Below are 16,415 nucleotides of genomic sequence, written 5' to 3' on the forward strand. Positions count from 1 at the left end.
ATATATAATAAACAGAAGAGGTGGCATTCAGTATAGGTCATAATAATAAAACAAACACCATTGATTGAATGTTGGCCCAGTGACTAGTAATTTAAAATACAATATCAACAATTTATATCTTAAATAAAGATAATACAGTTCACACTTAGATTTAAAAAAAGATGGAGCTTAGAAAATTGGTCAGGAATATGTATGTATCTTCTAAGTAGTCAAACTTATTCTAAACTCGTTTTAAACTCAGGGCCATGGCCTTACTATGAATTCTCACCTGAGTTTTCACCTTTTCTGGCCTGGAAGGAAGGACCCTGTCCTTTTGACCCTTAACTGTAAGGGCTCAGTGCTTCTCTGTGAAAGCCTGGGGTCCTGTGAATTCAGTAAGGTCACACCCAGCAGGGTTCTAGGTTGGTAGCCCATTTAGAGTTTACACGTCTAAATGTTCTCCCCTGGCCTGTTACCCCCTTCCTGGGTCTCACTAAGCAAGATGCCAAAGAAAGGCCAGGCTTACCCACATGCTTGTCTCCCTGCAACCAGTTAGGTTGCTATTCACTATTTCCCTCTGCTTGCAGTCTTTCAGCAGAATTTTCCAAACATTCAGCTGTATTACAGTCAAAGTCCATTTAAAGCAATCATGTACAAACCTGTCAATTGCAGTCCAAGTTTATATCAGTAATATTATAATTCAATATATTTTGCTGGGACCAAAGAGTCTATTTTGTTTTATGTTTCAGTAGCTTCCTGATATTGACAGAATTTTATACGTTTCCCATATATCTATTGAATATTACTATTAATGCTGACTTTTAGTTGACTCATGGCTCAACTTACTTTTAGTCCATTTGATTTTGTCTAATTTTTTTTTCTCTCACTCCCCTCACTCATCCCAAGACAATCCAAGGGGTAATTAAAATGCTAGTTGATTTCTTAGGAACTTAGGTCAGAAGCTATATTTGTTTTTGATCAAATGGTCTAATGCTTTTCTTTGTGCCATTTATCATTGGTAGCTATTATTTTTACCAGATCTTTATTCTTACCTAATTATTCTGACTTTATTCCTTCATGTTTTTTTAAAGCATGAAGTTAAAAATGAGTTCAATTTTACAGTTACCTTAGAATCATCATTAATTTAATGTTCCTTTCCATTATTAACAAAGTTATTTTCCATCTAGTCATATTTTCTGGAGTTGAGTATATAATTAAGTGAGCAACAAGTCCCAGTTTTAGAGCACAGAACTGACAACTATGAGTTCTTAAAAGTTTCATCAGTCATGTCAATGTTAGTACCATGGGCGTAGAAATTAATTAAGATGTATATAAGATATTGAATCATATACAATTGTATACAAGTGCTTTAGGTTTACATTCAAGTGTGATATATGCATACAACCTATTAAGTTAAACTTCAGACCAGGCTATAAAATCATAGCATGTATAGGTAGTGTTATTTCATACTCGAAGAGAGAAATAACAGCAGGGACCCTCACAATGAATCTGCTCCATCTGCTCTTTACATTGCCCACAAGCCCATAGTAACCATGGCAACATCACAGGAGAGAAAGGTAAACAGAGCTTCTATGCAGGTATATCGTCCAACATGGAACACAATAGTCATGTGTGGCTCTTTAAGTTTAAAGTAATCAAAATTAAATAAATGAAAAAAAAATCAGTTCCTCAGTCTTTTACCCACATTTTAAGTGCTCAAAAGCCAAATGTGACTAGTAGCTACCAGACTGGATAGCACATACAGGGAAAATCTACATGATCAAAGAAAGAGCTACAGGACAATGCTGTTTTATAGTACTTCATGTCTTACCTTAAATGGGTCTTCGTATGAAGATAAGCAAGCAAAAGCAAGAGTACATGGAGAAATGAAAACTATGATTGTGACTAAACGTAGCCATAAATGCATGTAGGCTGCATGTCACTTGGAGTGCTTGAGTATCATTTGGCATACTTGGCGATTAAACATCGGTATTCAGATAATGAAAGACATGGTCCAGATAAAGGCAGGAACTTAAGTGAATACAGAACCTGACAGATTGAGCAGGCTACCTTGACACACACAGACACACACACACAGAGACACACACACTCACTGTTTTAGACACTTATTGAGTGAAAAGGCAAAATCAAAGTATGAAATAATAATCCCATAACATATGTTAGTATATGGTGATGTTAGAAAATCAAATGGTATGGACATTACTAAAAAGTAAAAAAAAAATTAACTTGGTGTCTCCTTAAAGTGATGCATGGTGAAGTTCCCCAAATTACTTCCTTTTGTGTGTCTTTTCCATTTCAAAGAGAGTACAAACTATTTGGGGCCTCTTGCCTGTACTGTCTTACCCAGTCTTTATGCTGTAGTGACCCAGGGACAGTAGGACAGATCTGGCTTTGAATTCAAGCACTGCTTCTTAAAGAGTCCTGTGACTATCACTAAGCCTGAACTTTCTCATCCCTGAAGGGAGGACTGTCACTGTACCCACTCCTTAGGTTTCTGGTGACAATAAGCATGATGAAACATGGCAAGGTTGGTACCCAGTACACCAAGTCTCCATAACTAGGACTCGAGGCATTATGTTTAACATCTACCCTCTTTCCCCAGGATCTATGCATTAATGTACTTATCATTCTTTCTCTTCATATATTCTTTTTTTCCTCTCTTTTTTTTTTCTTTTCATATCTCCTGTTTTCTATTCTTTTCTACTTCCTTGTTCCCTTCGCCCCTCCTAGTAACTCAAAGGAATGAGTCAGGAGAGTCAGAAGCCTAGAAGTAAAGATAAAGGACAAAGAAGTAGGAAGAGAGGAAGGCATGGCAAGCATTTGTAAGAGGGAAAGATGTGCTTCCTCTTTCAGTTCCTAACCAAAAGACTTTAATGTATTTTATTTTTTTCTTTACACTGGGGAGTCAGTTTGACCTTTTAAAACAAAGGAATGATTAGTTTCGTTGAATTAATTAAATGAACAGCATTTGTATTTTTTTTAAGGCCATAGGTGGTCATACAATAGTAACACCTTGCCTTTTATCCAATGCATTTTTTTCTTCAAGAAATATGAACCCAAGAGGATGTCTTGGATATGTTTGGTGATGCTGTCCCTGGAAATTGCCTAATATAAAGCTTTACTGAGAAATTATTTCATTAAGTCCTCCATTTGTAAACTGCTTGTCGTGCTTCATAAGCTGAGCATTTAACACCTTTTCTGACTCTGAGTGCTCTCTGACAAAGCACACATCACTAACTGCACTAACTGTAGCAGGTGAAGAATGTTTATTCTGCTCTAGTTAGTGACCAAAGGCTGCCCTGCGGAATGCTCAGAGGAAACCCCAGACCTCCTTGGCTGGGCACTGTGGGAGGAACAAACCTGAGCTCATGCAAGGCTCTCAGTTCTTCCTGTGTCTTCTCTGGCTAAAACGATTTCAACTGGACCTCAATCATTTCTAAAATGGTAATGATTATCCCTTCTATCTACTTTGTGATATTGTTGAGCTACTTGATTTAAAAAAAAAAAAAAATGTTATTAAAAGCAAAGCACCATACCCATGAAAGAGCTTGCTTTTCCTAAATGTGATGGAAGATACTGCGTAAATTTGGTAGCGCTCACCAAGTTACAGCCAATAACTCTAAGGAGATAATCTCTGGTCTGAGCCTAAATAACCCCAAAACAACTAGTTACTTCAGTGGGGGGAAAAAAACAGGAAAGCAGTTATTTGGGAGGGTATCTGGAAAAGTAGATGCAGGCCTTTCCCAAGGCTTAGAGTGAGCACAGGTCATGTATATATAATTCTTAGACCAGGACCAAAGCCCAGAATAGCCAGTCTGTTTTATCGGTGAGGCCACTTCCTCTCTATACCAAACAAGACAGAAACAGAAATTTTTCTCTCCCTTCTTGACTTCTTAGTCTCAGCAATAAGTTCATCTCACAACCAGACTTGAAATCTAGGGGTCATTCTTGATTTTTCCCTTTTCCTGTGTTTCCTCCAAACATATCTACAGGTTATATTATTCACACCCATCTTTTGCTCTTCATTTGGGCTAGACCACTCCAGCCCCGGCCCTTGTGATTTTCTGCCTGGACAATTACAATGGTTTCTGAGATATACTCACTTTCGGTATCTTTTTCATCTTTCCTGGACTACATAGTTTTGAGGATTTAAAATCCCTAAAGGCCCAATTCAAAATGTGTAAAAAATGTTCTTCAACTCACCACCTTTCGTTCAGTAAAAAGCAAGTAGTACAGAGGATAAGAACTTTGGAATTAACATTTTCCCATGTATTTATAAAAGGGGGGGGTAATTATTCATCCATTCAACACACATTTATTGAGTGCTTACTGTATTTCAGACACTGGATTAAGGTGTGGATTACATCAAATTAGGGATGTGAGTTAGTTAAGAAAGGACCTAATTAGGCATCCAATATATATTAGTACTAGGAGGAGGAGAAATTGTCACTGTCTGCAAGCTTTGATCCTAGCTTGTGTGATGCTACAACCCTATGAGCTTGCACTTGTTTATTCCACCCTTTCTTCTCAACCTTCCTTCACCAAAAGTTTCAGCAAAATTGCCATCTTCTCCATAAAGCCTCTCTGATTTTTTTACACTTTACTCTGATTTTTTTTAAAAGCTTCCAACACAACGTCTTCATAATACTGGAAGGTGTTATGCTGAGTGAAATAAGTCAATTGGAGAAGGACAAACATTATATGTTCTCATTCATTTGGGGAATATAAATAATAGTGAAAGGGAATAGAAGGGAAGGGAGAAGAAATTGGTAGGAAATATCAGAAAGGGAGACAGAACATGAAGACTCCTAACTCTGGGAAACGAACTAGGGGTGGTGGAAGGGGAGGAGGGCGGGGGGTGGGGGTGACTGGGTGACAGGCACTGAGGGGGGCACTTGACGGGATGAGCACTGGGTGTTATTCTGTATGTTGGCAAATTGAACACCAATAAAAAATAAATTTATTATTAAAAAAATAAGAGATTCATCAAATGACCAAGTTCAAAAAGACAAAAGTTAGCAAATGCTGGCATGGATGTGGAGAAAAGGGAACCCCCCTGCACTCTTGGTGGAATTGTAAATTGGTGCAACCACAATGGAAAACAGTATGGAGGATCCTCAAAACATTAAAAATAGGGGATCCCTGGGTGGCGCAGCAGTTTGGCGCCTGCCTTTGGCCCAGGGCACGATCCTGGAGCCCCGGGATCGATTCCCACGTCCGGCTCCCGGTGCATGGAGCCTGCTTCTCCCTCTGCCTGTGTCTCTGCCTCTCTCTCTCTCTCTCTCTCTCTCTCTCTCTCTCTGTGACTATCATAAAAAAAAAAATTAAAAATAGAATTACCATGTGATCTAGCAACCCACTTCTGGAATATATCCAAAAGCAATGCAAACACTAACTCAAAAAGATCTCCTGCTCTTAACAGAATTATTTACCATACCAAGACATGGAGATAATGTAAGTGTCCATTGATGGATAAATGGATAAAGAAGCTATGACATATTTTTCTGTGTGTGTGTGTGCATGATGAGTTCTCATCATAAGGAGATTTTATTTTCCTTTTTTCTTTTTTTTATTATATATATGTGAGAAGATGGATATTAGTTGAACCTATTGTGGTAATCATTTCATAATATATATGTCAAAGCATCTTGCTGCATGTCTTCAACGTGTACAATAATCTATGTCAGTTATTTCTCGATAAAACTAGTAAGAAAAAGAAAACCGATTCATCAAGGGAAATAAGGGACTTTTCCCTTAATCTTTACATACTTTAGAAAACTTAAAACCATGTCTTACACAAAGAAGATGCTCAATGATAATTGATAAATGAATAAGCAAATGAATGGGTAAAGAATAATTGAATGTGAATTTGTAAGGGAGAAGGAGAAAGGTTGTGCAATCTCTTCAGACTGGTTTTTCATGAATGTATAGGTATCAGAAAGTGCAATTTGGGACCAAGAAATCTGAAATTTGCTTTCAGATTGATTAGGGGCTTGCTGTGTAAACTTCATTAAGTAATATAGCCTTGCTGTGTCTCATACATTCATCAATTTAACAAATACTTGTTAAGCATCTTCTATCTGCCAAGCACTAAAACAGTTCTTAGAAACTTTATTTTAACCTGACTTCTCTCCTGGTGAGTGATAGACCTTGGTAGGTTAAAAAAAAATTACCTTAATTCAAATACTCACGCAGACTACCTGAGTTAATAAGCAAGTCCTGTTATGACCTGACTATTCTTTGGACAGTGTTCCTAGAAAAGGAAAAACAAAATGAGACAAAAATCTTTATAAGGGTGCTGGTTAGATTAGCTATTAATTAAATTTGCAAAGAAGTATATGTAATGAAATAGAATTGAATATTGAATGTTTTATATAAACTGCACCTTTCTCATATATGAATTACTCATCCTTTTAGAAGATCAATGAAATCAGATCTATTTGCTATACACCCATTACACTTAATTAAATGGTTCAGGTCCAGTGGAGTCAGAGGTGTCCAATAACATTTACCATCTGCCAGAGATCTGGTGGCCTGTACTCTGTGCATGTGGTAGCCCTGGTTCATTGCAATGAGCAGGCTTCTGCATTAGGAAAACAGCTACCACTCTAATTTTCTCTAATTGACTTGTTGGCAGTGGTAATGGGGAGGGCAAAAGATGCAGGGACATGGAGACTGGGCCCTGACAAGCACTTGGCATGGGTGGGGACCACTGAGTAAAGTACATAATCTGTAATGAATAAAGGACTGTCAATCTGGCACATGCCAGTGGCATTTAATTCACACCAAATATTAATTAAAAATAATGATGTTCTTCTCGCTGGCTTTTGTTACCAAGTACAGCGTCTTGGTCGAGTCCCTGAGGAGCTTTCCACAGGTCTTTTGATTCACTCCTCCCACCCCAGAGAGCCATTCATCTCACTACCTTCAAGAAAGCCTCAACAGAAGCTCTTAGAATAATGGGTCTCTCACCTACCAAGTCTCTGGGGAAGGAGAACCAAGAATTCTATTACCCATCCCTTATCTTTACAACCCCTATAACCAGTAAATATGCATTTAATCCTTTTTTTTCCTTTTTTTTTAAGATTTTATTTATTCATTCATGAGAGACACAGAGAGATAGAGAGAGAGGCAGAGACACAGGCAGAGGGAGAAGCAGGCATCATACAGAGAGCCTGACGTGGGACTCGATCCAGGGTCTCCAGGATCAGCCCTGGGCTGCAGGCGGCGCCAAACCGCTGCGCCACCAGGACTGCCCTAATCCTTTTTTTTCCCTTAGTCACAGAGAGGATACTGGCCAGGAGCCATGTGTTTTAGGTGCTCCAAGAGTTATTTAGTATTTTTTCAGCCTCCGTTATCCCAATCCAAGGTATGCTGTAAGCCAGGTTGGCCAAATAGTGATGAAAACCTGACCAATAATTTGAACTCTGTGGAATCACTCAGAATATCCATAATTTAAAATAATTCCCATAAACATCCACCGAAATCCAAGTTATTTCACTAAGATTCGATCACAGTGAATTCAAGTGAAAATAACACCGCTGCACATTATTTTCCAGAGGCAACTGATACATTTTCAAGCCATCATTTCAGTAAATCCAAAAAAAAATAAATTTGCTGTCATAATTGTCATTAAGTGTATTCCTGAACAATAGGGTCTGACCATAATTAATGATTAATTCATTTGGAATTCATTATGATATTGAATGTGTTTAACTCGTTTGATTCTTCTATAGAGGGAGCAATTCCAGGCAATTCTTTTGTGATTTACTGGTTTTAAAGTTTAAGAGCTCTGAGCATGTGCAGGAAAATAGCTCCACATTGCCCTCTAGTGATGTGCCAATAAATGACACTCTCCCTTTGTATGGGGAGAAAACCCTTTTTCTGGGTTGCTCCCAGGATCTTTCCCCTCAACACGCAAATCAGATGCCAATTTCACAATATAAAAGGTGATCACTGACCACTATTAACCAATACCGGAGTGATATTTTTGTTCTTGTAGTTCAAGCTGATTTGGGGGAGCATGAAATATTCCTTTTGGTTCCTCAGGAGATCCAGGTGCAATTTGACAAAAGCACTGTACAGAGGCCAGAGGAAGCTCAAAAGATGTTAATAGGCAGGTAGACTATGAAGGATATAAGGGAAAGATGTTTTTCATAAAAAAAAGGTTAAAAAAAAGTAGACAAAAAGGATTGGAGTTGACATAGGTCTTTCACTTTCTTGGAAGCTCTATGTTACTTTAGAAAAGTTAGCGAATTTACCTGGTCCTTAAATTACCAACTGAAAACAGAAGACCAGACCAAATTATCTCCAGGACCACTAGCTCTGAGCAATTTTCTTATACCAGTTTCAACTCCATTGCAAATCTGTTTACCTCTCCCAAGGTGAAGCCATTGCCATGTTTTATTTAAATTTAAGCTAGGTCCCCCCTGGGGTGTGCACAGCATAGTTGGGACCTGTGGAATTTAACAATGTGTGTGATTCGTTAATCCAACAGGGTAAGAAATTTTAAAACTCCAGATTCTTTGCTAACATGTCCCATATCACGGCTAGACATCAAGGGGAAGAAGTTTCCATTACTCAGATCATCAGACTTGTAAGCAAGCATCAGTATTGAAATGACAGTTAATTTACATTTACTGTGGGGGGGAGATTAAGAAATGATGAATACTGCTCAGGAGCCAGATAGCAGCTAGATGAGGTGCACATGTTATAATTGAGATTGAGATAAAGACTGAAGCTAGTAAAATGAGCATGAGCCAGTTAAGATCTATTTTTTTTCTCTTAAATGAGAAATAATATGCACCCCAAGAGACAGAAAGCCAATAGTGCACAAATGACTGTGGAGGCTTTCAGAGCATGTTTTCTAAGGAGGTGTAAACTGGGCAGCTGGGAGGTGGAGACAGAGAGGTAAAGGCATGAAGTCAAAATCTCCTAGACCATGCTACCTGTGAGCTTCAGCTCTTAACTCGCAGCAGGAAGTGAAGAGCCTCTGATCCAGTCACAGTCTTTACGCCGAGTTCCAAATAGAGAGATGAGCATGAAGCATACTTAATCCCTTTGCATGAAGCATACCTGCTTTATTATTTTATTTCACCCTCTTTACTTCCTTAGTATAGTTTCTAATTTGTTGCTGTTGACTTCAATGGTTGACCTATTGACGTAGGAAGCCCAGACGTCGTCATTTATTTTTCCATGAATATGTGTAGGTTCGCATGCATTTGCCTATATAGGAATCTGAGGTTATAGATTTGTGGCTTCCCTTCCATATGTTGATAGGCTAGAAGACTGCCTTCCATATGCTAATAACATCTTGGGGTGGTGGCTCCATTTGCTTCGGTGAATTACTAAGAGGAATTACTGTCTAGCACCCTCTTATACCCTGTGACAAAGTCTCTTCCTCTCTCTTTCTTGATCTCTCTTTGCTTCCCTCTCTTTCTTTCTCCTTTTCTCTCCCCTTCAGATTTAAAGAGTAAAACCAAACCAAATCAAACAAAAATCAAAATCCTTACTCCCAAGTACATGAATTTTGAAACTGCTGACCTCTTTCTCACTTCCTTGATAAACAAATATATAGAATGATGCAAATATATACTATATGTATATTATGTGAAACCAAATTGCAGTCTGACCCACAGAAAGGCAATTCTATAGGATTTGAACTTAATGTAAATGTTTATGTTGTAGTTGTAGAGATAAATATGTTTGAAATCAGGCTTTGTCTCTACTCCATTAACTATAAAGGATATTTCCTAGCAGAAAAGTACTTTTGGGGTATTTTCCAGGCCTCTAAACTCAAATAGCATTCACAAGTTGTATCACACACTATACTGATTAATTTTATGTAGTCTTTCATTGTTCATTGTTTTGTCTGCCCAGAATTATGATTGTAACCTGATAACAGAAGTCCATCTTTTACATAAGCTCCAAGAGCATTTAACACTTGTTGACTGATTTTTTTTTAAAGGTTTTATGTATTTATTCATGAGAGACACATAGAGAGAGAGGCAGAAACTCAAGCAGAGGAAGGAGCAGGCTCTGTGAAGGAAGCCCGATGCGGGACTCGATCCCGGGACTCCAGGATCACGCCCTGAATCAAAGGCAGATGCTCAACCTCTGAGCAACCCAGGCATCCCAACTGATTACTTTCTTATTAGTAAACTAGATTGACAGGAAAGAATTAATAAATAAAGATCCCCTCTTGTCGAGGAAGCAATTCACTTAATAGAAACCCTTTGACTACATTAAACAATTTTATTTTATTCCTCTTGGTATATGGTGGCTCTTGTGTCGTTGTGGTTTGGAATGCCAATATCTCAAATGCTAATATTTAGATCACATACAATCTCATGAAGAAAAAGCTATCTAATCAATTTTCAAAGAACACTCACTGTTAGAGATAAATTCACTCATTTTTAATAACTTTTTAATCGTAAACTGAAAGATACAGAAAACTACAAGCAACAAATATATAGATTAACGAATTATCATAAATTGGACTTGAACTTTTTTTTTTTTTTTTTTGCTCTATTTCCTGCAAATTAGCATTGGGATCTGGAGGTTTAATCAGACTAAATGTGTTCTATTCTTTGCAAATATTCTGAAAGGGGTGTATTCTTTCTTTAGAAGATACGTAAGGCCTGTGTTTTGCTATTTTATCTTAGCAATCATGAATGCTTAATGTCCAGATCCATTTGTTCATTGGGGCTGCAAAATAGTAAAATTTGAACTATATCAATGAGTTTTTACTTGTTAGTTGGAATAATATTATAAGTGGATGCTTCTGCTTGCATGCTGTGTGGTTACATAGTCGTAGAGTTTAGAGAAAGACAGAATAAATATTTGATTCTTTACTCCATTTTCAAGATAGTAATTAGGTTTTCCGGCAGCCTCAGAAGTGACCAGCTTTTATTATTTTTTAAAATACCTTTATGAATTCTTACATTCATGTACATTTGTTGGATTTCAATTCATTGCAACTCTTACCTTTAATGAAGCTCAGATTGTCTTCATCTTTGGTCTTTGGGCACCTCTTCAATTCGATTCCTGAATCCATTTGACACGAACCTATTAGTCTTTGTTGCCTTTCTATCTGGTTACATCAAGATGTTTCAGGCTCAGTTGGTATGTGTCTTACTTCAGACCAGGAATCAACCAGTTTTACAAGAACCCCTTGTTTTTCGCAGTGCAAAAAAAAAAAAAAAAAAAAAAAGAATTTTTTTCAAAATCCCAATCTGGATATTAGGGATGCTTATTATTGACAAGGTCTCTATAGACTTCTTCAGTGGACAAAACTGGAACAGACATACAATGCCCTTTGAGTTTAAACTGATTTTCTGATTATATTTTAGGAATATAAGACTTTACATACCTTTTCTATTTTACATCCATATGTAAAATATGTATGCCCGTCCATCCATACTAATCTTCCGGTTCTCAAGGACGCAGGAGATGATAGAATTATAATCTCTCATGATTATTCATTTGCTTTATCCCATATTACATTAGTCTCAGAATGATAATAATAATAGCATTACCATCAATAATAATTATTGAAATACTGATTTTTGCATACACCACCCCTAATCTCACTTACTTTTGACTTATGATTATAAGATAACTACAACAGGACATGCAGCCATTACAAAATAAAATCTCCCTCTTTTAACTATCCCTTAGTTCTAACACTTGTTTTTCACCAGTTTACTATTGGGTTATCTTTCCTGGTCATTCAGGAGCTCATTTTTCAGTAGTTCAGTAGTTTTCAGGATCACGCGAAAAATACTCCCTGGTTGCTTATATGTTGATAACAACTTGGATGTGCCCTTTATACCTAGAGTTAACTTTTGTTAACTATAAAATCCTTGAGTCACATTTTCTTATCTTGGATATCTCAAATAAATGACTTCAGTTCCCTCTGGCATAAAATGTGACTATCCAAAAGTCTGATGATAACTGAAGTTTCCCCCTTTCAAGGCATGTATTCTTTCTGTCCAGATGCCTTAAAGATTTTTTTTTAACTCAGTAGAAGTTTCTTGAATTATGCTTTTTAGTATTTGTTCTATTCCCCCTTTTTTTGGTTTTCTTCCTCAAGAACAATTATTACTTGTTGGTTAGACTTTCCTTCTCTTCTATTCATCACTCTCTCCTGCATTCTCTTTTACTCTCTCTTAATTTCTTTTTGTTTAGTTTTTTCTTGTGCTTGTTTGTTCATCTAGTTACTCTTTATTTTTAAAATTATTTTTTTGCTTACACATTCTTTCTTGAATTATGTCACCTCCTTTCTGAGGTGGGTTTTTTTTTTTTCCTAATTGTAATTTATGTTACTCTTGCATATCTGGCATTTAATTTTCTTACTGTTGTTTATTTAGCTCATTTTGAAATAATAAATTACAGGTTTGATCTACTTTCCTTGTGTATTTTCGATCTCTTTTTGGGGTGTGCTTGTCTACAGGAATGAGACTCTCTTCAGTTTATTTTGTTATTTTATTAAACTCAACAGATTTTTGTTGCTTACTTTCTTTCACATGACCTGTCTCCTTACGTTCCCAGATGTTCAAACTGCTTTTCTAAATACACAGAGCTCCTCTCCTGTCTTTTTTTCATTAGACCAGAGCTGAGGCCTCAGCAAACGGTAGCCTGCTGGCCGTACCAGGTCCTATTTTTGTTTGAACCCCACTGAAGTAAGAATGATTTTTACATTTCTGAAGAGTTGTATAGGCAAATACATGACAGAGACGATGTGGTCTGTAAAGCTAGATCTTTACTATCGGGACCCCTTACAAGGAAAGTGGGTCAACTCCAGAAACACACTAAAAACTATATGGCAGCTCGGTTTCCAAATTTCATGACTTTTCTCTCTTCTACTTTTATCTGGTCTTTCTCTTCCCTTCATTTCTGTTGCTTCTGTGTGCTCAAATTGTAACTCTGGTCCCAGGAGTTTATTCCCAGTGTAAGTCCTGTCCTGGAGAGGAGATTGCCAGCTAGTTTTGAGTATTGATATTTACTGTCCTCAGATTGGTCTGCTGCATTTGCTATCATTAACTGATAACTATTTTAGAATTATCTTGTTTTGAAGTTTGATGTTTCTCTCTGATTTCTCCTACACCGATGCAGATAACATACAAGTTCTAAGGTTGCTTGTGGTTTGACCCCATGCAATTGTATTTCAGTTTGGGGGTATAGCTTGTCACCTACTTTTGTTGTAACTGTCCAAATGCTTCTGGTTGTCTATCTAGTCATTCAGTCTCTTTTTATGTGGATTCAGGAAAACTAAAAACTATATTGTCACCACTGCCACTTTCTTCCCAGGAATCAAACTCACTCATTTTTAAACAATTTACTTAATAAATCACATTAAATTTTATTGCAGGAAAATGTTTACCCTGGATATTTCAGTAACTACATAAATCAGCATGTTTATTTTCTTTCTGTTTTTCTCCAGAGTCAAGTTCCCATTACGTAATCTCCCTAAAAGCTTTTAACAATGCAGGAGAAGGAGTTCCACTTTATGAAAGTGCCACCACCAGATCCATAACAGGTAAGCTGAAATAGTCAATCCTCTTGTGACAAGGTAGTCAGTGTTTGAGTGGTGGTGGAAAAAAAACAAAACAAAATAAAAAACAAAAACCCCCACAAACATAAAGCAAAATAAAACAAAATACAAAGGAAAAAACAAACAAACAAATTGTATGTCGTCATATTCTGAGCCTTAAGTGGGTATGCATAGTTGTGTATGCATGTATATACATATACACACACGGGTTCCTTATTTTCTTGGTTTACAAAATTAAGTGAGAGGAAGTCAGTCTATAAATTAGTGCATAGATCTCTCCTTCTCTCAGTAGCTCATATTGTGGTGTCTTGATACCATTCTTCACTCTCCTGAACATCTTGTCTGATTTTGCAAATCAGTACAATTTAGGCAGGCACTATGCAAAAAGCTACCAACTGCTTGGCCCAAGTGACCACTTTCTTCTCTACAGAGGATCCTTCAAACTCCTGTGACAAGGAAGGACTGACCTGGACTAGGCTGAGTAGACAGGTGGCTTTCTCCTGAGCCAGGCCTATAGGTCACTCCAACAGTGCCCAGAGCCTATGACGTTGAAAGACTGGCTGCTTCCAGGGTTTGACACCTCTAGGAATTCTTATGGGAGTTGGACTGGAAAGGCAGCACACAAGAGAAAAAGAGCCCAAGGAACTCAGAAAGGAATGGGTACGAGAATGAGATTCACACAGACTGTTTGTGAGCAAAGCTGGGTGTACCCATAAATAGAACACCACCTCTGGGGGCTGTTAGAGTCCGTGAAAAGTCACATCACCACCCCCAATAGCCTTTTGTCTGAAATCTGAAAGTAAAACCCAAGAGGTCCATCTTCTTAATGAATTCTTTGATCCTGCCCCCTTTCAAAACCAACCAGCCTCAGACCTCATCTAACTCATCAGTAACTTTCACCTCGATGAGAATAAAGGGTCTGAAATCAGGACTTCATAGTGAACACTAGAGAACGTGAATAACTACTGGGTGCCTGAGTATGAAGTCCTGACAGGAGGAATGAATCAACATAGAACAAACAGTGGGGTCTGTGATTTCTGCCCATCACCTCAATTTATATAAACCTCGGTACAGTGTGTTTTCCAGACCCACAAGCTCCATTCAAAGACTATCCTGAGAATAACAGTTGTAAAGTGAATTCATGGTTGTTACATGATGGTTTCTCAATATACACCATCACTTAATTGATTTCAACCAGATTTTCTTGTAGAGCAAAGTTATTGTCCAGAGTCTCCTGGAATCTTTTGCTTCTGTTTTCAAGGTCTATGACCTGCCTAAAGTGGTATGCAGAATATGGGAGGGCGGTATGTGTCTGTATTAATTTATCTGTGGAGACAGTATGGCTCTCTCATTGTGTTATCAAAGGGGTTCATGCCTCCCTCAAAGGGCAAATAAGAAGTATTACCCAAGAGAATGTCTAATATCAAACATATTATTCCTAAATGCCATGGAGGTCCAGAATAGGAAACCATGAGAGAACATGATGGAGGATGTCTAGAATTTTCATTTCCCTTTATTCTCTTGTTCCACCAGCAGTGAAATTCTTTGGGAGCTAGCAGGCCACTTGAACTGTACTTGTCCTTTCCATCATTTGTACTTAGTAAGCCATCTCTTTCCCACCTGTGGTTAAAGATGTTGAGCACCTGCTCATCAATGTGACCTTGAGCTTGTGATCAGACCACACAAATTAAAGTATGACTAGTCTTTTTGAACACTATTTTCTTACCAAAACCCAAGCCCACAAACAAGGGATACTCAGGTGACAAAAAAATAAAATCAATTTTGAGCAGAAAGTAGTAGTAAAAATAGAGTTTAGATAAACTGAAGAGAAGTTGCTCATAAGGAACCATTTGGGGCATCAACTTCTGGCTTCACATTTGTTACCATTCCTTAATCCTCAGCATATGGCATTCCCAGAGTGGTTTCTAAAACACCAGTGATCCATAAGACTATTTTTCCCTGATAGAACTCTCATCCTAATGACTCTGGGAAATGAATGGATACCAAAAGTTGGAAATCATGTGAGGCATTTTCTTATTGGAGTGAAGTCAGTAGGGGGTTGAAAGCAAATGAATAAAATCGGTCCTTTCTAAAGGGAAAGCATACATTTTTCCTGGATTTGGCAGACTTATTTTATCGTGTTTCCACACGCTGTGGAGAACAAAGGACAAATAAATGGAATCAAAGGTTAAGGTTCTGGAAGAAGTTCTATCAATAAATGTGTCATAGTGCCACAGAGAGGACATTCTCTGCCTCTGACTTCCCCAAGTATTCCCATGAGCAGACTTGGAAGAGGCCCGCATAAAGTAAATAAAAAAGTCAGAAGCAATAAATGGACCAGGGTGGAGTAAGCATCAGGCCATGATGATTTCCAAAAGCCCGTGCTCTCAGGTGTTGGGATGCTCAGGAGCCTCATCTCATCCTAAACACACTAGTATTAGAGCTGAGGAAAGTTTCACCAGGTCAAATGGGCATGTTAAGAGTTTAGTTTGTGCAGTAGAGCTTTTTAGTTCTTATGGTTGCAAGAACAAGACATTTTGGGCCTGGAAAAAGAAAGAAGGCAGGGGAATAAGGAGGTGTGTTGTCTGAATTTGTTTATTCTCAACTGTTTTATCCATGTCTGAATGAAGTATAATCCAGATGTAAAATCATGTGATTATTTTAAAAGCTTGTTTTGAACTTTAGAATGTGAACTGAAAATTCATGAACTCTTACCAAAACATTTATTAGGAATTGAATAGGCTTCTCTTTTTAGCAACAGTTGTGAGGCTATGTTTCGTCTTTTTAATTTTTAATTTTAGTTTTTAATCCTGAATAAAACCACTACAAAACAACAGCATATAAGGCACCTAAAAACTGG

The 16,415-nt window shown here is 37.6% G+C and overlaps 1 protein-coding gene across 2 annotated transcripts in view; it reads left to right on the forward strand.

Annotated features, from left to right (window-relative positions):
• The window catches only part of DCC (DCC netrin 1 receptor), a 1,085,392-nt gene that overhangs the window by 947,103 nt on the left and 121,874 nt on the right, over window positions 1–16,415 (forward strand). For both annotated transcript variants that reach the window (XM_041739305.1, XM_041739306.1), the window contains exon 16: window positions 13,445–13,540. In XM_041739305.1, coding sequence (XP_041595239.1) covers window positions 13,445–13,540 — 96 coding nt within the window. The remainder of the gene's footprint in view (window positions 1–13,444; window positions 13,541–16,415) is intronic.

Source organism: Vulpes lagopus, chromosome 24, assembly GCF_018345385.1.
Source record: "Vulpes lagopus strain Blue_001 chromosome 24, ASM1834538v1, whole genome shotgun sequence".
Taxonomy (NCBI): domain Eukaryota; kingdom Metazoa; phylum Chordata; class Mammalia; order Carnivora; family Canidae; genus Vulpes; species Vulpes lagopus.